General features: G+C 45.0%; 3 protein-coding genes across 4 annotated transcripts in view; 1 reads left to right on the top strand and 2 right to left on the bottom strand.

Moving 5' to 3' along the window:
- Positions 1-1,661: 1,661 nt before the first annotated feature.
- Positions 1,662-2,903, bottom strand: FAM187A (family with sequence similarity 187 member A). The gene has a single exon (XM_066626941.1). The coding sequence runs from the start codon at positions 2,901-2,903 to the stop codon at positions 1,662-1,664; it is 1,242 nt and encodes a 413-aa protein (XP_066483038.1).
- Positions 2,904-5,361: 2,458 nt separating this feature from the next.
- CCDC103 (coiled-coil domain containing 103) lies at positions 5,362-9,445 on the bottom strand. The gene is made up of 3 exons (XM_066629240.1): positions 9,309-9,445; positions 7,557-7,689; positions 5,362-5,826 (listed from the first exon to the last, which is right to left on the bottom strand). The coding sequence occupies exons 1-3, from the start codon at positions 9,443-9,445 to the stop codon at positions 5,362-5,364; spliced, it is 735 nt and encodes a 244-aa protein (XP_066485337.1).
- A 1,384-nt stretch (positions 9,446-10,829) lies between these two features.
- EFTUD2 (elongation factor Tu GTP binding domain containing 2) overlaps positions 10,830-23,345 on the top strand; it is a 33,117-nt gene continuing 20,601 nt past the window's right edge. Inside the window, exons 1-10 of one of the 2 annotated variants that reach the window (XM_066626949.1) lie at positions 10,830-10,891; positions 12,758-12,871; positions 13,356-13,521; positions 14,333-14,411; positions 15,215-15,290; positions 15,404-15,469; positions 16,341-16,376; positions 17,570-17,660; positions 21,219-21,301; positions 22,941-23,107. In XM_066626949.1, coding sequence (XP_066483046.1) covers positions 12,767-12,871; positions 13,356-13,521; positions 14,333-14,411; positions 15,215-15,290; positions 15,404-15,469; positions 16,341-16,376; positions 17,570-17,660; positions 21,219-21,301; positions 22,941-23,107 — 869 coding nt within the window. In that variant the 5' untranslated portion in view covers positions 10,830-10,891; positions 12,758-12,766. Of the gene's footprint in view, positions 10,896-12,757; positions 12,872-13,355; positions 13,522-14,332; positions 14,412-15,214; positions 15,291-15,403; positions 15,470-16,340; positions 16,377-17,569; positions 17,661-21,218; positions 21,302-22,940; positions 23,108-23,345 lie in introns of both variants that reach the window. The other variant, XM_066626950.1, reaches the window with a different exon arrangement.

Below are 23,345 nucleotides of genomic sequence, written 5' to 3'. Positions count from 1 at the left end.
CATTCTGGTAGCCTTGCACTCTCCTTCACCTGATCTTCCACACCAACCAAAGCATGTTTAGGCACTCGTGCATAAACACAACTGTGAGGTTTAGTTTCGATTTCCATAGGGCTCAATACATTCATCTGCTTGGAGGGAGGGTCTTCCTTCTCAGGTGGTTTTGGGGGCTGCATTCATTGGATCAGGACCATTCTGGTGTTGTTGGATTCCTCTCAGCCTGCCCTTTCAGATGGACTAAAGGAAGTTCGCCTACTGGTGAGTAAACATGCAATATGGCTCACTTTCACTTTCCATAGGGATCCATGCATTTTTTGTTCTCCCGTTTTTTGGCCATAACTTTTGATAGAAAGGAGATATTTCACTCTGGTTTTTGCATTGCATTCCGCTCGAAATTCTGCATCCAATGGTATATATATGATGGGGTTACTCCTAACCACCCTGTGCATGTCACCTGGTGCGGCCTGCACCCCCCTAGTGATGCCACTGGTCATGAGCAGCAGCAGATGTGGGCACCAGAACCAGGATGCCCACTCCAGTGAACTACTGAAGGTTGCAGAATGAAAGATCACACTTATGGAAGCAGGTGGTGTGATCTGGATCAGGACCAAAGTGGGGGGGGGGGAGTATTAAAGCCAACTTGATTCCCTGCTGTTTTGCTCCAGATTCCCTACATCCACACATGCTGTGTTTCACAAAACCAAAAAATTTAAAGGGCATGCATATACATTAACTGTATGAATCTTTGGCCTTTAGGATATTCCCCTCCACCTCCAAGTCCTGGGGATTCATCATGCAACAAGCTGAACAGAGATTTTATGAATCACAGGGAGGAGTGGAGTACTGATGTTGCTTTGGGACTTGCACAATCCACCCTCTGTGTATGTTTCTGCAACAATGTAGTATCCACTCAACCAGCATATTTGCAGATACACTTTCCTTTCTTCCACACCTCATCTTCCACCCTATCTCCTTAGTCGTCATATCGTTGGCTCTCCTGCCAACCACCAGAGTAGGTTAGTCAGTGGGAGAGGTGGGAAGGTGGGGGAGAACTGAATAGGGCTGGCAGGAGGCAAAACTGGGCAGGGGGCATAATAGGGGTGGGGAGGTGTCTGGAGGGGATGGAGCTAGTGGTGATGACATATAGCAGCTCTTATCACCCTTTCATGCCACCTTCCTGCCCCCTTTCTCTCCTCGGACCTATGCTAGCGAAATTGCTAGCACAGGTCTGAGGAGACCCACTGCAGCTCAGGAGGCTCATACAGAGGAGTAAGGGGATTTAAATCCCCTTTTGCCTCTAAGCCTTCCTATCCACCCCCCCCCCCTTTGCTGGATACAACATGCCCATTTTTAGCACAGTTGCACCAGTGGGGGGAGAGGATAGGATTGGGCTCTGTGTCTTTGTGTAAAAATAATATAGCCTTTCCTTCTAAGTAAAATGAGTGGGTAACTATTGTTTATTAAATTGTATGTGTTTAAGAGTACTGATTTAAGAGTACTGATTTAAGATTACTGATCCTCCAAGAAGCACTTTAACTTAAATAAATGTATATATCACTGAAACCATGCAGTTGCTAAATGGTTAAGAGCTAGAGAGTCGAGCAATTTGCTTTTTACTCAGTTACCAGATTTCTCATATATATTGGCCATTCTCCTTGGATATGCTATTCTGCCGCTGTGCACCTGAAGAAATAGAAGCAGCAGCGGACAAAGTGGATGGCGACAAAGAGGATGGTGATGAGAACATAGCTTGTGAGGATGACCTTGATGGCATACTGCGTCTCAGGATCATCCAGGGTTCGTTTGTAACGGCTGTTATAGATGACGGATAGACGAAAACCAGCCACCACTTTCCCTTCTCGCCAGCAGTAGTAGGTGCCCCGGTCATCAAGCTGGGCAAAGCGAATGTGCAGGTGGTTTCCATGGTCAATGAAGACTCTCATGCTCTTGTTGACTCCAGTTAAGAAGCTGGTAAGGTACAACCTTGTCGAGTCTTTGTCCCAAGCCACAGAATGCTCTGGTCTGGCCCCAGGGCAACTGATAATCAACCCCCTGCCAAGAGACTGCTTGTGGAATTGAATTGGGACATTGGAAAGCCAAGGTTTTTCTCCAAGCTTTGAGATGGCATTAGAGAGGGATGACTCTCCTTTTGAGGCCTTCGCTTTACAGGGTATCATGCAACTTCGGATAACAATCTCAGGTTTCCTTTTCTGGGCAAACCTCCGAAATTGCTTTGGGACTGAGCTTGAGCCACAGGATGCCACATCAGCTGGGGTGGTATGGTACCGCCTGAACAGATTGGTGCTATTTACATAGCAAAGTCCAATTCTCCGTTGCTCACCTCGAACATCACAGCGGTTGCACATGGTCCAGTCCCAGAATATGGTGAAGACTATGAAGCGTATTTCATCCTGATCCTTCTGTGGGTGCTGATCCTTGTCTACAAAGGCAACACTTATGCCCTTGGAAGGCTGTACGTCTACATCATAGCCATAAAAGTAATCCCCTTTCTTTGTACCACAAATATAGTGCCCTGAATCTTCAACTTGAACCCGGAAGACAATGAGACTGAACATCCTAATGCTGAAGCGCCGAAGCATGTCACTGCCCACCTTGATGTGGCTGGAGTCCACCATCAGTATGCCATCGAAGTCTGTCAAGACTTTAGTCTGTTGACTGCCCATGCCCTTCTGAAAGTACCACACCACCGAACGGACATCTTCTGGCTTGCAGTGGCAAGGTAATTCAAAGCTCATGTCAGCCAGATAAGCGGCATTCTCAAACATCAAAAAGGCTGGGCAAACCATCTTCTTGAACAAGTCCTCCTTCTCCATAATAGCAAAGCCATGAAGAACATCAGCAGTGCCAAGGACTATCGCAATTCCAGCTAATGCTGTTGAAACCATCACTATTTGTTGGTTGTGTACTACCCTTTGCACCACAGCTTCCACAGTCTGGAAGAGAGGTTGTTTACAAGTTTTGAAGTTCAACTCTGATGCCTCACTTCTGAAGGATGTACTAATGTTCTAGACCAGGGGGACACTTATCCTAATCTTGGTCAATTTTTTTCCCCAAATTGCTAGCCTATTAAACTATGTGCACGTGACCATAGTCTATCCTTTTGTAAAGAACAAAGACTCTAGAACCATTTTCATTTTTGTTCACATGAGTTCTAGAATGCAAGCTCAGCTCTGGGATGAAAAGAGCATAAGAACAGACCAGCTGGATCAGGCCAAAGGGCCATCCAGCATCCTATTTTCCACAGCAGCCATCCAGATATCTCTGGGAAGCCCACAAATGAGATAAAGGCATACATTTCTTCTGTTGTTCCCCCTGCACCTGGTATTCAGAGGCAAATTGTGGCCTGAACATGGAGATATAGTCAGTCCCTGATTGAAGCCATCTATACTAATGGCCATTACCATACCTTGTGACAAAGGATTCCATAGGCTAATTACATACTTTGGGAAAAAACTTCCCCCTTTGGCCAATGCTGAATCTCTTACCAGTCAGTGTCATTGAATAACCACTGGTTTTAAGAACTCTTTCTCCACTCCAAGCATAATTTACAGGTCTCAATCATGTTTCCTTCAACTGCCTGTAATAGCAAAAAAGCCCTAAACTTTGCCAGCTTTCCTCATAAGGAAGGTACTCCATCCCTCTGATCATCTGGCTGCCTGCTTCTGCCTGGCTGCCTGCTTCCAGCTCTTCAGGATCATTTCTAAGTGTGGTAACCAGAACTATAAACAGTATTCTATAAACTATAAACTATAAACATGTGGCTACACCATAGTTTTGAATAGGCGCATTATAATATTAGCATTCTCTATCCCTCTCCTTAGGAACCCTAGCATTGAATTTGCCTATTTCACTATTGCCACACAGGTGTTTGTCATTTTCCTTGAGCTATCCACCACAAGATCTCTTTCCTGATTTGTCACATAGAAGCTCAGACTCCATTAGTGTGTACATAAAGTTAGGATTTTTTTTTCCATAAACAAATAGCTCCCAGCTCAAATTATCTATCAAACATCTGCGTTCTCTTCAGCTAATTTACTCATCAGCATGAAATACTTTTAGTTCTTGTATATATGAAGCTGCCTCATACAGTCAGGCCATTGGTCCATCTAAGAGCCCAGTTCTATCCTCTCCCCCCCCCCCCCCGCAGACATGCCAAAAAAAGTCTGACCATTTTTGACCCCATACCCCTCCACAAGCCTCCCATTCCCCAGTGAGTCTTCTCAGACCTACACCAGCTCTCTAGCTGGCATAAGTCTGAGAAGAAAGGGGTGAGGAAGCTTGAGAAAGAGTTCCTGCCCCCTGCCCAGTTTTGCCCACCACCCCCTCCACCATCTTACCTTCTCCAGCAGGCATGGCAAGATCTGGCAATGCAAACATGACCTTTGCCACCTCTTGCGTCAATGCTCCCAAAATGGCCACCAACAGAGTACTTCATGCTCCGTTGGCAGCCATTTTATGACAGCAGAAAGCTCTTCCATTGTCATAAAGCCCTGCCCCCAACAGCTCAAAATGGAATTGGACTGGTCTGTGTGAGTCTGCTCAGAATGACAGCCATGCCTTATGTCTCTCAAGTAGGGTTTTTCCCAGTCATGCTACCTAAGATTCCTTTAACTGGAGTTGCCAAATGAAGGATTGAACTTGAGACTTTATAGAAGCAAAGTCCATGCTGCGTTGCTGAAATATAGGTCCTCCCAAAATGACATACAAATGTCCAAAAATTTAATGCAGAATCCTGAACTAGCTTTTTAAACAGAGAACTCACATTCCAAGGTTGCTGCACTGAATGGATAATATTGCAACTCCTTCACATTACCCCTCACATAATTACTTGTGATTATTGTACAGTAATCTTCAGATAACTAATTTGCTGCATTGTAATACACACATTTCTGACATAGTTCATGATCCACTGCTGCTAAGCAGAAAAACAAGTAGAAAGCTCAAGTTAGCAAGTTCTAGCCAGACCAGAAGTCCAACAGCACATGTAAGTGTAAGATGAATCAAACCAAAAGAAATCTGTAAAGCAGATGTGCCTTAAATTAATCACTTGACAAATATTATTTATTAACAACAGACTATCCACCTGGTTGGAGAAGGCAAAAGCTTTTATGTTGCTTTCCACGTAAGAAAGCAAATAGTGGAACAGAGAAGGTAAGTATTAAGGGTCCATCCACTAGATATTTGTCCTGCACAGGCCCTACTGAAATTAATGGACAATGTGCTGGAGCTCATGTGTGTCCTTGAGGATCTCCCATTCACCTGAATGAGGTTTAAAAGAAGTCATTTCTAACGGATGTTTCTATATTCAGCTACATTTCCTTATATGGCATGAAACAGGCTCCTTCAGAAGATTTGGTAAAGGTGCATCAGTTCCATCAATTTTCTTTCCTCTGGTCCATCTTCTTGGCAATACATTTGGGTATCAGTGGTATCTTCTTTATGTGACACACATGAAACTTCAAGCAGACTTCTGGAATTGGTCCACATTATTTGCAGTTTCTCAAATAAGTGCCTGCAGTTGACTTTTTCTTGATCACTCAGGAGTTCTACATTCAGGCCGAAGCGTTTAGTGCCTGAAAGACTCTCCAAAATCTGCAAGATACAGTCCCAATGGTTGATGCAGGCATTTTCAGCAAGCACTCCTAGGAATTCACCCAGGAGACCAAAACCAAGGTCAGCTTGGAAAATTGAGCCCAAATTCTTAGGTCCGAGTTGAAGCAAAAGTTGGTAGCGCTCTTGGCTGGTTTTCATGCATCTACGCCAGTCTCGATAGAACTCCACAGAGGTCTGAGGCAGCCGCTCCAATTCCTGGAAGATAAGCACAATGTTGCAAGCCCAATCCATGTACTATACATGCTGCCTCACTCTCCATGTCTTGGATCAGAATTCAAGCTTCATAACTGAAAAAATGGGTTTTAGGATAGGTATTTTTGTGGCAACTGAGGCCATCATAGAAATTTTTCTTAAAATTATATTTTATTATTATTATTTTATTGTATTAATATTATATATATATATAATTCTATAATACAATGTTTCTCAAACTGAGGGTCAGGACCCACTAGGTGGGTCACGAGCCAATTTCAGGTGGGTTCCCATTGAGCATCTGGCCCTCCAGAGACTTGCTAGAGCCCGCACTGGCCCGACACAACTGCTTTCAGCGTGAGGACTGACTGTTCGACCTTTTGCATGAGCTGCGGGACAAGGGCTCCCTTCACTGCTTGTTGTTTCATGTCTGTGATGCAGAACTGGCAGTGAAGGAAAAGCTGGCCTTGCTTTGTGCAAGGTCTTTTATCATGTTGGCATCCTTCAGTCTCGGAAGACCATGGTGTCACGCTCTGAATGGTGGCTCTGGAACAGAGTGTCCTCTCCAGTGCGCGAAGCCTGGGTAAAGTAGGTATGGAGGATAGGCTGTTACCCATGCAGCAAATCCCCCCTCTCCACGTCGCTGAAATGGTCCAATGGAAAGGCAGAAGCCAATACGGTTGGTTCCAGCGGCGTCGCAGGAGTTGCCAGAACGTGACTGTGTTCAGCCATGAACTGCCTCAGGGACTCCGGCTCCGGATTTTGCCTCGAGGTTGACTCCTGAAGCCTTTTCCACAACTGGATGTAGCCACAAGGCAGTGGAGGTTTGGGATAAGAGTTTTCCTTCTCTCAGATGAGCTGCCTTCCCAGGCTGACGAGTCCCATCTACCCGGTGGCTGTTTAGTCGCCTCTTACGACAAGTACAGCCAAACTGAGGGCCTATTCTTATCCCCAGCCCCCAGGGGAAAAGGTCTTTTATAGGCCTTGATGTATTGCAAGACCGTCATGCATTCATATAAATTCTATCTCCAATATATTCATTTCTGTAAATTTATGTAAATCTATTAAAATTTGAGATACAAATTAATTCTTTTTTTCCCTGGCCCCCGACAGAGATGATGTGGCCCTCCTGCCAAAAACTTTGGACATCCCTGCTCTATAAGAATGACAGCCCAAGCCTATGCAGGTCTACTCAGAAGCAAGCTCCATTATAGTTCATATAATGTGGGAGTCTAGTTCATTTATGTGGGAGTATAATATATACTCCCACATAAATGAGGATAGGATTGCAGCTCCAGTGAGGATGGGGCAGTGGCTAGATGGAGGAAGTGGTGATGGGCACAGAGTGCCTCCCAACAATTCATTGCCTCCTCCACTCAAAGTGAGCATTACAGCCTATCTCCTGGCAATGGGCATTAGGGAATATATATAACTGAGAGATAGAGAAGAGAGGCAATGAAGGAGAGGCAAGGAGGCATACCATCACACATGGCACAGAAATTTCATCTCTGTATCCTAGAAAGCTTTTCGCTACACGACAAGCTTTATTTGAAAGCAGGTAAACTGTACAATAAAGGCTAAAACCATTGTTTACTGACTCCAAACTCTTCAAACAGTTTCACACATGCAGTAAACTACCAGCTCTTTGGCCTGGGAGTGGGCTCTATGTGTGGAGAAACAGATCCTCAAAAGGGATCAAGGATTTCAAAACCCCTTGAGAAAAGTACTCTTACCTGAGACAGCTCAACTTCACTCTCTTGCTTGCAACTTCCTTTGATTGCGTAAGAATTCCACAGTGCATTCCTTTTACTCCCCATCTTATCCTTTTTCTCCAGAGGCTTCAGGTGTGATGCTTGAACAATATCCCTGCAGACAACAAAGAAGGAGTCTCCATCAACAGAAAGTGGAAGGTTGTTATTGAAATTCCAGGGGAAATTTCCATAGAGGCAACTTGGACTACCATACTGTTGCAAAGACAAGAAGACCTGCATTTGTTGAAATTCCATTCTTTCTATCACTATTAAAGATCTCTATCATTATTAAATTCTATCATTCTATCATTATTAAAGATTTCCCTGGGTTCTGCCCCTGGTTTAGTCTGTCGAAAGGGTGGGCCAGTTCTCTCCATTTGAAATACTGAATGGCTAATGACAACCATTAATCACTTTCTTGCTACATGTAGTTTACTGCAGTAAACAAGAGAAGGCTTTTGCTTCCCTACTATTCTGAGAGTGCAAGAACATGGTGAAATTCTCTTTGCAATGTTGCATGCTTCAACTGTCCTTGTTTACCAGAACAGTCCCTATTGGTAGCTGTCCCCCATTAATCATGGTCTCTTCTTTACCTTTGGGAGTATTTTCAAGGATGCATTTTTACCCTTCAGTACCTCAGATTTCCAGAGTTGAAATCTTGAGGTGGAGGAAACTGCATTTTATTGTTAGTTTACATGCAAGTAATACACAGATATGAGCATTAAGGCACCATCTGATATATAACCTGCTGTCTAATACAAGATGCTTGGGAGAAGTTTATTTTGAAGTACCAATAATGTTACAGAACAATTATCACACTCCATTTTTAATTCATGGTACTGAAAAAAACAAAACAAAACAAATAGCATGTACAGAACAGCATGCATAGAATAAAATGTATAATTCTTGGCTCTCAGGCAATGATCCATGGTGTCAAAATAGGGCCTTCAAGTTCATTCTTGTTCTCAGCGATCAAATCTTGAAAGGTCTGTCATGTCTTGAAAGGTCTGTAATTTCAGGCCCTGAAAATAACCAAACTCCCACATGCACACTGGTAAATTCACAAGAATCTAAACGTCCCTGCACTGGATCTGGATTAGTGGAGGCTAACTTTGCACCAAATGATGGAGGCCAACGCAGGGGGGTGGAGATGGTGGTGGGAGGGCAAATCAGAGGTGGGGAGGGGGTGTTTGGGGCTTGGGAAAGGACAAACACTGGGCAGATTGGGCCCAGAAGGGGGGATCAGCTGCAGGACAGCAGGCCATATCCTAATTCCCCGCCAGGCCAGCCTGGCGTTACACTGGGCTGCTCGGATTTGTGTGAGTGATTTCACTGACGCAGATCCGGGTAGCCCCATAGAAGTGGCTGGCACATAACATGGGTAAGGGGAAACATATCCCCTTACTCCGAGTTGCACTCCAGCCACCTCCTAACCTGGGCTAATATAGTGCAGGCCACTTGGCCTGGCTGCTCCAGAGCAAGTTAGGATTGGGCTGTTAAAAGTGTACTAGGTAGATAACAAAGGTGATATAGTGTTGGCAGATGCAGCCACAGTACTACAGTATTTCTAGCTGGAAAAGGAGTCTTAATTTCTGGAAAATAAATACCAAAATGTGGTGTTTTCTGTTTTTATGCATTATCAACAAAAACAAACACTTCTACCTATAGTTAAACTGCTAACAGTATCAACTGTTTGTGTTATATCAACAAAGGACTCCATGGAATTCAAGAAACCTGAATTCTTCGTAAGATGCCACTTTCTGGTGCACTGCTCGGAACTTGGCCTGGTTTTCTCTCTGGTACTTCTCATCAGCGGCAACAGCTGCTTCCAACTCCTTCTCCAAAGCACGGAAATCTATAATGCCTGCCATTTGAGGAAACTAAGAGCAACACAAATAAGCAACATTTCATTTCAAACAACAATTTTTATGCCAAAGAATCAGTTGAACATAATCTCACTGCAGTAAAAAAACAAAAACACTAATTTGGAGCCGGGGAGGGGCCGAGTACAAAGAAACCAAGTACAATACTGCGAAGTTCCAGGAGGAGGGGCGCACTATCGGGTTTTGGCCGCAATCCTAACCAACTTTCCAGCACTGACATAAGGACTATGCAACTCCTAGGTCAGGGAACAAACATTGCCTTACCTTGAGGAGGCCTCCATGACTGCCACGCAACTGCAGGATGCAGCACATGCCCCACTGGCACAGCTATGCCAGTGCTGGAAAGTTGTTTAGGATTGCACCCTTTCTTTCTTTGCAATGAGAGAGCGGTGGAGACGCACAGCCTAATCCTGTGCTCCCATGGCACACGGCTGCGGTGGCACCGAAAACTTTCATCCCCTTTTCCAGGGTAAGGGAAGTAGCCCCGCAAAGGTCGACGGTGAGGGAAGAGCATTCGTGTAGGGCGCCGAGCCCCGCACGAATTGAGAAGTGGAGGCCAGGCACCCGGCCAGTGCTAGCACAGGTACTCACCCGGCGGTAAGCCTCACAAACGTGCCATAAGGTAAGACAGTAAGGTGCTGTCAGTGCACGCCGGCGGTAAGCCCAGCATTGGCCTCTAAGGGCGGTCAAGCCCAGCATTGGGCTCTAAGGCTGCAATCCTATGCACACTTACCAAGAGTAAGCCCCACTGACTATAATGGCACTTACTTCTGAGGAGGCATGCATAGGATTGGGCTCTAAACAGCAGCCCAAGACTCTTCAACAGCAGGCCCATCAGCAGCCACAAGAGGCCCTGCACTCTCAGCACTGCTTCCAGCCAGCACCACATCTAGTGGCAAGGAGTTCCTCGGTTCCATCGTTGTATCCTTCCCCCGCTATCCCCGTGGGGTTCTTTCACCCTGGAGATCCCAGTCCCCTCACCCCATATACCCCGGGGGAACACTAGGGAAGGGCAGCGGCGCGGCGCCTCTCTCCAACCTCAGCAGTTGTGAGGCTCGCAGCCAGGCTGCCCTCGTGCTGGGCCGCGCTTGGGCTTCCAGTTGCCATAGCAACGAAGTCTTGCCTCAACAGAACGGCCGCAGCCGAGGGAAGGACCCTTGTCAGTTGGGCTGTACTCGCCAGGCGCCTGATTCCAACCCGCTCTTTAGTGATTTGTTTTTTTTCTCGGGACAGGCACATCGATAGGGCTCGAGATGACATCTTTGGACATCTCCCCAACCCCGAAATAGGAGGCAGACACTAGTCAGGCAAGCGGATAGACAGCCCCGAAGAGAGCGGTGGGCCCTTTCACGTCAGCGTCGCGGAGGGCGCCGCGAGGGTGGAACGTAGCTAGTGGCGCGCGCTGGCTTGAGAAAGGACCGTCGGCGAGGAACGGTGGGTGCGTTTTAATGCTAACGGTCGGAATGATTGACAGTTCAGGGCAAGAGGCCCACCCTCATTCGTTCCTAGGGGGACCAGATACAAAGGGGGGGCAGGCAGAGTGGCTTATAGGAGGGGACGTTGGGGCAGCTCAGCGTGGAAGGGCTGCCCAGGCCAGAGCTCCCCCTTCTAGGCAGTGGTTAAGGGCTGAGGCTGCCCCCCTTTGTGTCTGGCAGCTCTGCCTGGGGACCAGGGGAGGGGAGGAAAGGGAACTATGGCTGTGGGGGAGGGGAAGGTGCAGGCACTGTGGCAAAGTGGGAGTCTTGAGCAGCCTGGGGGGAAGAGGCTGCATTCTGGAGAAGAAGGGGCTGCAGTGCAGGTGGACGGCTAAGGCAGAGGTTGCCAGCCTGGGGCACACACACACCCCAGGGTCCCTGCCAGGACCTTTAGGCAGTGGTGTAGCTGGAGGGGGGACTGTAGCGCTCAGGCTGGCAGGAAGCCTCAGCAGGGCGGGCAAGCGGCCCCTCCCTTCGGAGCCATTCCCAGCGGGAATTCCCATAGGGCTCCATTTTGCTCCCCCTGCTGGGAATGGCTCCAAAGGGAAGGGCCGCTTGCCCGCCCCGCTGAGGCTTCCTGCCAGCCTGAGCGCTACAGTCCCCCCTCCAGCTACACCACTGCCTTTAGGGGTCCTTGAATAATTGAATAGTAGCAGAAGAGGGCAGGTCTGTACCAGCCTTGGGGGGCTGGCAGGGCAGGAAGGAAGGCAGCTAGCTGGCTGCAAAAGCCCCACCAGCTGGGCTGTCAATCTCTTTATTATCAGATATGGGTCAGCAATTGAAAAGATATACATTTGAAATATGTTGGCATCCTTCAGTCTTGGAAGACTATGGTATTGCACTCTGAGCAGTGGTTCTGGGACAGCATATAGTGTGGCTGAAAAGGCTTGATTTGGGAGTGACAGTCCCTTCCCCACTGACATTTGAAATAACAGCAGCTATTTTAAGTAATTTCTGCACACCATTGCATATACCAGGGGTCTCTAAACTTTTCAGCCGAAGGGCTGCATCAAATATCCGGTACAGTGTCGAGGGCCGGGAAAAAAAAATTAAATTTAAATAAATAAATTAGAGATGGAGCTTAGATGAATGAATAAATTAATGGGCTCAAATGTCCAGGATTTCTCCAAGCACCAAAACAGCCCAAGAAATAAAACACAAACTTAAATGGACCCCCATTCTCCCACCCCACAAGCATAACACTGGTTATGTTTGATCAACTGGGCCAGAGGCTCGCAGGGTATCAGAGGCTGGCCACAGGCCAGAGAGAGGCTGGCTATAGGCTGCATCTGGCCCCTGGGCCAGGGTTTGGAGACCCTTAGCATATACGCACCAGGGATCAAATGTGTACGCCTGTGGGCTGGGCAGAAAGGGGTTAATTACAAACATTTGCTAATATGAGGGGTGCAGTTTATGGGAATGGGCTGCCAAGGGTTGCTTAAGTGAAAAAAACATTGGGAACTGCTGGGCTAAGGGGAATGGTTATAATCAAACTATAAAGCAGGTCCGGTGAATGGATTGAGAGCTAACAGAGAGGGAGAGGATGAAATCAACTGAGAAATAACGAACCTGAGGTGCAGTGATGGACGACGGTGAAAGTTGTGTAGGGTGACGTCTGAATGAAATTTGCTATAAAGGTATGCAGTAAAAAAAAAAATAGCAGGAAATGGGAAACAGCCTTAAATACAACAGCAGGATTGTGGTGTTATTCATTAGCAAAACTCAACAGTACATTCCAGGAGTGATGCTTGCAGTGCAAACTGTGTTGCAGGCTACAACCTGGCCTTGGTGTATTTAACTCTGGAGCTTCCTTTCTTTCCCAAAGCCCAGCAACATGGATGCAGACCTCTATGATGAGTTCGGGAATTACATTGGCCCAGAGCTGGATTCAGATGACGATGATGATGAGATGGGTCGGGATTCAAAGGATCTTGATGAGGTATGATGTTGATTGGTTGATGATGAGGTTGCCAAGAATACATAGACCACCCAGTAATTTTGTGGTTTTCATGAGGCTGTCAACTGATCTAATATTTACTTATTTAAGCAATTACTTAAGCCGTTTCTGCCCAATGTTGCATATATACAACAGGAACCAAATGTGTAGGCCAGTCAGAAATGGGTTAAATACTTTTTTTTATATTGCAGTACTTCAAAGGTACTTTTTTTTGAAGATCCGAATAAAAATGACAGTTTACATTGACTTTTGAAAGAGTAATCTCTTACACTGTCATTTCAAAGAGCACTAGGTGTGCTATGGTCCTTTAAAGATGAAAAGTTTATTGAATTCTGAGCTTTCTAAGACTTGATATTGCAATCATTAAGTGATGAATATGCATACATGACCCAGGCCCAAGTTCTTTAGTTTGGACTGTCCTGGAAATAGGAGAGACCTGTTGAGAGCTCTTTCTTCCTGTCTTTAGCTCGATGATGATGACGACGATGATGAGATGGGGGATCATGATGAAGACCACCCTGGGATGGATGTAGTACTACATGAAGATAAGAAATATTATCCAACTGCTGAGGAAGTATATGGTCCAGAGGTGGAGACCATAGTACAGGAAGAAGACACACAGCCTCTGACAGGTAAGAAACTGGAGAGGGGGACATCTTCACTTTTAAAGTACTTTAGCATGGTGACAGAGCAGGTGAAGATGTGTGTGTAAAGACCCAGGTCAGGAAGATTTTGCCAGATCCTGCAGGTGAACAAAATGTAGATCTAGGGAACTCTTTCAAATTCCATTGAACTATTGGCAGATGTTTAAGCTTCATTCACTTGCAAGGACAGTGAAAAAAAAAATTTAGGCACTTGGTCGTTTTTTAGACTATTTTATTAGTTACTTGTCTCTAGATACAATGTACCAGGTACTGCCTTCTATTTGGATCTTGTTCTAATTGAAATTGTAACTTCCTGCACTAGTATGTACCACTTCAGACTGTCAGTGGGGGCTCACATGAGTCAGTGCTCCTTCATACAAAACTTCCTCTTTCTATAGAAAATTAGATGCCTTGGAAAAGGGTTCTTGGTACGGTCTTCTCTCTGACATAGCAATGCTATATATGTGCAGAGAATTCATTTTTATATAGCAGAGCATCAAATAACATGAGTTCCCACTTTCAGTATGAACTGTTGCAGGCTGGGCACAGGTTTATTACTTTAGTGAGAACCAGACAAGTGGCCCATCTAACCCAATATTGTCTATATTCAGTGACTAACAGCAACTGTTACATCTCTGCTTCTTGATGTACTTCAGGTAAAGATTCCAGGAATTTTAATGTGGGACCTGCTACACCCAAAGCAGTACTCTCCCCCTCGTTTTTTGTTCCCCCAGCCCACTGACCACAGAAGTGAGAGTAAATTGCTTTTCTCATTAAATGGTCATCTGTTTCCTTTCAGAACCTATTATTAAACCAGTGAAGACCAAAAAATTCTCTCTTATGGAGCAGACATTGCCAGTCACTGTTTATGAGATGGAGTGAGTATGGCGTGCAGTTTGTTCTTCCTTCCTCGCGTAAAGTCCCCTTTGTTTTGGTCAGATGTTCTCAAATTTCTAGACTAAAGTAGTGGGATAGCCAGGATTTCTCTTACTGGTCTTTTGGAAGTAATGAACTGTAAATCCTATCTGTACTTTCCTGTAAGTCACTCTGAACACAGTGAGACATTTGAGTAACTTCAGGACCTTTATTAATTTGCTTGCTTGTCTTCTCTAGCAAGATGAGCAGTTGGGGAGCAGCTGACATGGCTGTTGTATCAGTATCATTTCTAGGCAAAATTGCTGCTAATTTTGAAAAGCAAGAAGTAGAAAGTCTTTTACACTCTCACTTCATTCCCCTAAAGCACCTCTTTCCACCTGGCAGAACAAGCAGTGTGTATATATTTAAAACTCTTTTTGTGGTGTGAGTGAGAGAAAGCGTACAGTGATCAAGAAAGGAAGAAGTGAAGGCCAAACTAGAAGTTAAACATGTTACCAGAAACACAGCAAGTGTACGTTTTTGGTTTTTTTGAGTTTTTATACTAGCCTTCCTCCAAGGAACTCATGGTAATGTACATAATTCCTCCCCTCCTCTTGCCTTCACAACAACCCTGTGAAGTAATGAGGCTGAGAGAAGGTGACTGGCCCGGGGTCACCCAGGAAGCTTCATGGCTGAGCAGGAATGTGAACCTGGATAACATTTAGCGGAACTTGTCTTAAACTGAGACTTTTGATGTTTTGTATTTCCTTGCCATTTTCCACCACAGCTCTGTGCTGTAAAGCTCTTTTCTTTGGTCATCTTTTAGCTTCCTAGCAGACTTGATGGACAACTCAGAGTTGATCCGGAATGTTACACTTTGTGGACACCTTCACCATGGCAAGGTAGAGTAAATTCTGTCTTAGTGCAAAGTGGGGCTTTTGCCTCCCAGATGCATTTCATTTGGTGATGCATATGCTGTGCCACTCATTCCTTCATGCATTTTGGTACCTTTTAGACATGCTTTGTGGATTGCCTGGTTGAACAGACTCATCCTGAGATCCGGAAGCGATATGACCAGGATGTAAGTTACCTTCGTACCTTCTTATAATTCTTTGGTAGGTAGATATATGATGTGGTGCTAACCTCTGCTAACTGCTTAAGAGGCGCTTTTTTCAAGTGGTTACTCCTCTTTTATTTAGCAAGGGGAGAGTAACTGGCCCACCTCACCCCGGCAATGTCTTTTCTAGTGGCTGTCTGCTGGTGTTGCATCTTTTTAGGTTGTGAGCCCTTTTGGGACAGGGAGCCATTAGATATTTGATTGTCTCTGTAAACCGCTTTGTGAACTTTTTGTTGAAAAGCGGTATATAAATACTGTTGGTGGTGGTGGTGGTGTGGTGGTCCCAGATAACCCCATCTAAATATCAGCCAATTAACGAAGTCTTTGTTGGTTAATCATTGTTCCTTGTTCCTCATACCTGGCCGTTCCTTTTAGAAAATCTACACCATGCCGCTTCGTTGTTCATTAAAACTGATGTTTCTTGTGGAACTTTTAGCTTAAATTTTGTATTCTTTCCACAGGGTGAAGACTTGTAACTGCATTTTGTTACATTCTTTCCCTGCTATCCTTGCCTGCCCTTTCCTTTCTACCTGCTTTTCTTTTGTTGTGTTCCTCATTATCAAAATTTAGACTGTAAACAACTTTGAGTCAGGGACCTGTCTCTTGCTTATGTTACTCTGTTAAGTGCAGTGTACATGGAAGGTGCTATAGAAATGAACTGTTTCATGCACCCCACTTTCCATTTTTCTGTCAGCCTCCACTAGGCTCATTTCTTAACTTACTCTATTCTTTCTCTGGCAACCTAAAGGAGCACAACTTTAAAATGAGCTAGGTGACAATATGTTAGCATTGGTGATTTCAGCCTTTCTGAATGATCTGTTTTGTTTTTTTTTAGTTGTGCTATACGGATATACTGTTCACTGAGCAAGAGGTAATTATGTCTGCTTTGTCAAAGTCACATACAGGCTTAAAATGTGGTCCTTCATTTTTTTTTCTGCATTTTGCTCCGAGTTGTTTGTTTATAATTTTATATTCACAAAATGGACTCCTGTTTTGCTAATGGCGTGTAAATTTATCAACAGGAAAACCACAGTAAAATTGATAATCAATTAAAACAATCAGAGAACAAGCCAATGCATAAAACCATAATAAGAATGCAGTAGAGCCTGTATCATTTTGTCTACAGTAGCAGAATACAGGCGAATGTTGCCTAGCGACATTCCGACCAGTGATGGCTCGCATATGCGATGGTCCCCTCCCTCCCAAGCCTCTGAGGCCAAGGGGTGCTCTGCTTCCCTCACCTCTGGAGGCTTTTCTGAGCCCCACGGAGACAGCACACATCTGTGTGCTGCCTCTGCGAGGCTCAGAATGGCTGAAACAACTGTAAAGACATGACCTTCAGTTTCCGGAGGGCTTCCCTAGACCTCTGAATACCTTATAAGGAAAAAAAGTTCACTTCCGTTTCCCAGAAGTCTCATCTTTTCAGCCATTCTGAGCTGAAAAGCCTCAGCAAAGTACTCAGAAAAGCCTCTGGAGACAAGGGAAGTGCAGCTCCCCTTGACTTCGGAAGCTATGTTTAACATCAAGCTTCATTTGATGACAAGGGTGCTGGTTTGCATCTCTATTGTTCAGTGACACATGATTATACAAGAAAAATCTCTCTATTAGTTAAGACCTAGAGCCCACCTAATCCTGCATTTTCCCCTTTGTGACCAATCAGATGGTTCTGGAAAGCTGTCAAGAAGTGTGTGAAGGCAACAATCCTCCACTATTTGTCCCCAGCACTTGGTAGTCAGAGATATACTGCCTCTGGACTTGGAGGGTTCACTTAGCTATTGTGTCTATTAGCTGTTAATAGAAACTCCTCAATGCATTTTATTTCAGTGATGATTACTGGAAAAAAAGGCTTGAGCCCTCCATTGTTCATGATGTCAAATTCCATATCAGGCAACAAATTTCCATGGTTATGTGTCCGTGTTGTCATCCCAGGATGCACATAACTCTCAGTTATGCCATTGTTGTTTGATATCCCCTCTTTTGTCCTTTTGTCTCATTTGCATTTTCAAGTCAAATAGTGATTTTTAACCCCTTTTACTCTTTTTTTCTTGATTTATTTACTTTCAGAGGGGAGTTGGGATCAAGAGCACACCTGTAACTATCGTTCTTCCAGACACCAAGGGCAAATCTTTTCTCTTCAACATAATGGACACACCAGGTGGGTGGAGCTTGGCAGGAAATCCATGTCAGAAGATGGGAAACTTGGGCCAAGGCTGTGTTCCAAAAAGTGAACCTTCTAAGATAGTTGATTTAAAACCATTCATATTGTGCACCTCATGGAGCAGTCCCAGCTGATGCCTGTGACCGCACACCATTGTTTTGTCATCTGCCTCCTTAAGTCCAAGCTGAGGGATAAAGTGATTCATTCCAAAGTCTGACTAGAATCAGAGTAATTTATGTGTGTTTCTTTATGGCCTAAATTGTAGACAACACCTAAATCAGCTTCAAATCATACCATTTCCAAATTTCACCAACCTGGGGAGTCGTTCTGTTTTGTGCATGAATGTGTTTGCTGTTCTTTTTAAATTAAAACTGTCTTGTATAGTAAGCAAAGGGATGTTTTTCCCTTTTGATATAGATTGCCCTGTACATGCCCAGTCTCGTCTGATCTCAGAAGCTAAGCAGGGTCAGGCCTGGTTAGCACTTGGATGGGAGACTGCCTGCGAAGATTGGGTGCTGTAGGCTTATACCATAGTCTTTCGAGACTGAAGGTTGCCAACCAACCAGTTGGGCTGTAAATAAGATGGATGTGGAGACCAGACAATCACAGCTGACTCAGGTCTCAGTCAAATGGATAATTATTGCTGCCAACTTTACTTAAGATAAAAAATAACCTACAACAGTGTTTATCCAATTGTGGGTCAACCCACTAGCTGGGTCGCAAGACAATTTCAGGTGGCTCCCCATTCATTTCAATATTTTATTTTTAATATATTAGACTTGATGCTACCATGATATGTGACTGCATTGGGGGAAATGTTATGGACCTGTACTTTGAACAAGCTACCTTGTATATTCTTTTAACAATGATAGTAAAGGAAACTTACTCCTGGGTAAGTGTGGGTAGGATTGCAGCCTAGGATAGTTAAAAATTTCCCTGCTTGATGTTGTCTCTTCCTGTCATGACATCACTTCTGGTGGGTCCCGACAGATTCTCATTCTGTCCCAGTGGGTCCCGGTGCTAAATGTGTGAGAACCACTGACCTGCAAAACTGTGTGGTGCTTTTAAAATGGTCTGAAAGGATGCTATACTGAGTTTGTAATTCAGATACTGTGATCGAAGATTTAACATGGTTGTTCAAATATAACTTCCTACTTGCATTTTCCTAGCAGTGTTATCCCTTCCCTTCCTTGCAACCTGGATTGCCTTCATTCACTTGGAGTCGGGCAGTTCGCTCTGTGAATGGAATTTGTATGTCAGAGTCTTTCCTCTCCCCTGGCTGTTGTCCCTGATTCTGAAGAGGCTGTTGGGTCATACCCACATGCTTCTGTTTCTCCTTTTCGTACCAGGCCTTTCACAAGGGTCCCAGGCCCTGGAGGATTTGCACTAAGAGGTTTAACTCAGCTGTGCATACATGTAGCAAGCTTTTGCCTGTGAGTTTGTGTCTTACATTGACTTTCTGAATTCAAGTCAACTCTTCTGCATCCTCCTTAACCCCATTTTGTGCCAAACCATCTCCTGCTAAAAAGTTCCACCCACCCTCCCACTTCTTATTTTCTTTTCTTCCTGCCTTGGTCTCAGACCTGGATCCTTTGCCTTATTCTAAAGAAATGGTGCTTTTAAGCATCTACAGAATGTACCTACCATCTCTATCAAATACTAAGGAACTATAGATAGTCCACAAACCCTTGAAATGACCTGAGTAGGCTTGAGACCTAAGCACCTTAGAAAAGTTGACCCTTTCAGATTTTCTGAGCCTTGATGGTTGTCATTTCAATCTGAACTCTATTATTTAAGAAAATACTTGGTGAATAGAGTACACATTACTATTGCTGTAAAGCAGTGGTTCTCGAACTTTTCCAGCTCGCGCCTCTCCTGATCCTTGTAGTCATTGGCCATGGCTCCCCATTACAACACCTCACCCCAGTTACCACCAAAATGGGGATGAAGGTGTTTTATAATTATACACTAGAAACAAGGCTACCAGCACTCTGAGACTGCAATCCTAACCACACTTACCTGACAGTAAGCTCCATTGAACAAAATAGGACTTACTTCTGAGTAGACCTGGGTAGAATTGTGAACCTGGAGGGTTTTGGAAAGGGAGGCGGGAAGTGATGAATTTGCAGGAGGGGAAGACTTTGTTTAGTGTGTATCTGCTAATTGCAAACTGAGATCTAGAGACTCTTTGGCTGGAATCCTAACCTCACTTTCTTGGGAGTAAGTCCAATTGAACACAATAGGACTTACTTCTGAGTGACCTAGCGAGGATTGTGCCTTTTGTCTTACAATTGCAGCCAAAAGAGTACCCCACCCCACCCCAAAAAGGAGGCAGGAGGAAAAAGGAGAATGGCTAAAAAGGAATGGGGATTTTTATTTTTAATCCATTTTTGGAGACAAAGCCATCAAGAGTGGCTTTTTTTCTTTTTTTAAGGGGGAGGAAAAAGAGAAAGGTGAGGATCCTGGGTTAAGCTGACACAGATCCCAAGCCTATGTATGTCTACTCAGAAGTAAGCCCCATTTGAATCAATGGGGCTTACTCCCAGGAAAGTATGGAAAGGATTGCAGCTAAACCCAGCAAGATTACAACTCACCCCAAAGTAGATGGGGGCTGCTCACACACATACACCCAACATGCAGGTGCCACCCCTGTTCCCCCCAGGCAAGACGGAGGGATGCAGGCTGGGGCATTTGGACACCACTACACCCCCAGGAGCAGGCTAGCTCCTTCCTTCCCAAGCAGCCTTGACCAATCCCAGGATGCCCAGGGCGAGGGGCACACTGGGAAATGTAGTCCTTGGGGCAAGGTTGCACATGGAGAGAACTCCATGATGAGATGCAGCACTTCTGCCTGCCCAGCCAGCCTTCTCTCCCACCTCCCCCCAACATGTTTCACACGCCCTCCCAGCCTCACGCTGCCCCACCCACCTCGTTCACAGCTGCAGAAAAGCAGCAAGTCAGCAGGCAGCACATGTAGCAGAGCAGAGCAGCCTCTGTCCCCGAGATGCCTGGCAACGCCCCTGGAGGCTAGCCACGCCTCATTAGGGAGTCAGGACGCACAGCTTGAATACCTCAGCTGTAAAGGAATGCCATTTTCAGCTAGACAAATTGTGGCACAAACCCAACCAAATTTCCAGCACCAAGGTAAGGGCAACAAACATTCTCATACATTGTTGTACGAGATAAGGGAACAAACATTCTCTTACCTTGAAGAGGGCCCCGTGATTACCATCAAGTGCAGGATACAGCACATTCTCTATTGGCACAGCTGCATCAGTGCAGGAAAGTTGGTTAGGGTTTGGGCCTGTGTTGAATAATTTTCCAATGAAGTGTTGAAAGCCAGCAAATTATACACAGGGGCATTTCAGTGCTGGCAGCATTTCCTTTCTCTTCTGGGATGTGATGAGTCCTTTGGGTCACAACATTGGAAACTGGTGAACCACAACAGGTTAAGAGAGATCAGGAAGTGTCTTGCGCTCCAGTAAACCCACTTCTCTACGAGATATTTGCAGTGACTTTTCACTTCTGGTTGGTTGTCTTTTTTTAACTCTGAAGGTCACGTTAACTTCTCCGATGAGGTCACAGCAGGTCTTCGCATTTCTGATGGCGTGGTGCTCTTTATTGATGCTGCCGAAGGGGTGAGTGTGTGTGCTTTCCTTAAGCTAGGGTTTTCTTTCTGTTGAGAGCTACTGTAGTATAGTGGTTAATGTGTTGGGCTAGGACTGGGGAACTCATGATTCAAATCCTGATCAGCCATGGAGCTTACCCACACACACACACACCCCTTGCACAAAAACACCACAGCTTTTTTCCTTAAAACTTGGTTGTTGCTGCTTTCATATTCCATGCTTGGGATCATTAAGAAAGGCATTGAGAATAAGACAGCTAATATTGTAATGCTGTTGTACAAATCGATGGTAAGGGCACACCTGGAGTATTTTGTCCAGTTCTGGTCGCCACATCTCAAAAAGAATATAGTGGAGATGGAAAAGGTGCAGAAGAGAGCAACCAAAATGATTACTGGGCTGGGGTACCTTCCCTTTGAGGAAAGGCTACAGCATTTGGGCCTCTTCAGTCTAGAAAAGAGGCATCTGAAGGGGGACATGATTGAGACATACAAAATCATGCAGGGGATGGGCAGAGTGGATAGAGAGATGCTCTTTTCCCTCTCACATAACACCAGAACCAGGGGACATCCATGAAAGTTGAATGTTGGGAGGACAGACAGAAGAAAATATTTCTTTACACAGCATGTAACACAGGCCAGTACACATTTTGCTTCCTTAACTGTTACATCAATTTCTGGGTATATTTGGGGTGCTGATTCCAAAAATGGCATCCGTTTTGCCCTATCATGTCTACTTTTGGAGACACGGCATAGCCTCTTTAGTGAATGGTTCAAGCAGCTTCCTCATGAGGAAGGCTACACCACGGCTTCCTCATGAAGAAGCTACTTGAACTATTCACTAATGAGGCTATACTATATCTCCAAAACTAGACATTATAGGGCAAAATGGATACCATTTTTTGAATTGGTACTCCAAATTCATATCAAACCACCATAAAGTTTGGGGGAAACTTTTCTGACCTGTAGGCCTGTGTAATTAGTTTGTGGAGCTCTTTGCCACAGGAAGTAGTGATGGCATCTTGCCTGGATGCCTTTAAGAGGGGAATGGACAAATTTCTGGAGGAAAAGTTCATTACAGGTTACAAGTCATAGTAGTTATGTGCAAGCTCTTGGTTTTAGAGGCAGGCTGCCACTGATTGCCAGATGCAGTGGAGGGCACTGGGACACAGGTTGTGTCTGTTGTCTTGTGTGCTTCCTGGGGCATTTGGTGGGCCACTGTGAGATATCGGAAGCTGGACTAGATGGGCCCTTGACCTGATCCAGCAGGGCTCTTCTTATGTTTCTATACAAATAAAAGTGGACAGCTTTCCATTGCACTGCCATCAGCTTTTAATTAGGTTCTTTCTAACCCTGCTTCCTGAGGGCTTTTGCACTGCTCTATATGTCATTGTTTCATAAAACTAACCTACCTACCACTTCGCACCTTTTTTCCCTGTGTGTTAATAAAGAATTTTATTTTTGTGAGGGGTCATTGCACAGGGCAGGCTTTAAGGGAGACAATCTTCCATTAAACACATTTTTCTAAAACTGATCTTGTTGCCAGTGGTTGAACATAGATGCTCCTGCAGGCCACTCTCCCAGCGGGAAGGGTCAATGCTTGATTTTTCACGCCCTGCCTGCTATGTTGTTCTCTTTTGTGTTCCCCGTAGGTCATGCTCAACACCGAGCGGTTGATCAAGCATGCAGTGCAGGAGAGGTTGGCAGTGACCGTATGTATCAACAAGATTGACCGGCTGATCCTGGAACTGAAGCTACCCCCTACTGATGCCTATTACAAGCTGCGACACATCGTGGATGAAGTCAATGGCTTAATCAGGTATAGAAATGCCTGCTTTCCTTAATGTGTTTTTGGAGAGTTATCATAGATAGAGCATTGGGTGTTGCTGTGTCCTCAAAGATGTACTCTGCTCACTCAACCAGTTTTTAAAAAAATTTACCCAAATTTGGGAAACCTGATTTTGATTTTAACTTAAAAAAAAAAAAACAATTTTCACTCCTCCTCACTAGTTACGTTTGTCAGAGTTGTCTATATATAAGTAAAAATCTTGCTCGGG

The sequence above is a fragment of the Tiliqua scincoides genome, chromosome 5 (assembly GCF_035046505.1).
Source record: "Tiliqua scincoides isolate rTilSci1 chromosome 5, rTilSci1.hap2, whole genome shotgun sequence".
NCBI classification, from domain to species: Eukaryota; Metazoa; Chordata; class Lepidosauria; order Squamata; family Scincidae; genus Tiliqua; species Tiliqua scincoides.
Note: the sequence above shows the minus strand (reverse complement) of the source record. Positions and strands in the feature narration are given on the sequence as shown.

Excerpts from the sequence above, each read along its gene's own strand:
- CCDC103 (XM_066629240.1), bottom strand. The coding sequence starts at position 9,445 with ATGGCAGGCATTATAGATTTCCGTGCTTTGGAGAAGGAGTTGGAAGCA. Across the intron at positions 7,690-9,308 it reads GCATCTTACGAAGAATTCAG|GGATATTGTTCAAGCATCAC; the intron begins GTTTCTTGAATT and ends TGTTGTCTGCAG. Across the intron at positions 5,827-7,556 it reads GTGAAGTTGAGCTGTCTCAG|GAATTGGAGCGGCTGCCTCA; the intron begins GTAAGAGTACTT and ends CTTATCTTCCAG.
- FAM187A (XM_066626941.1), bottom strand. The coding sequence starts at position 2,903 with ATGGTTTCAACAGCATTAGCTGGAATTGCGATAGTCCTTGGCACTGCT.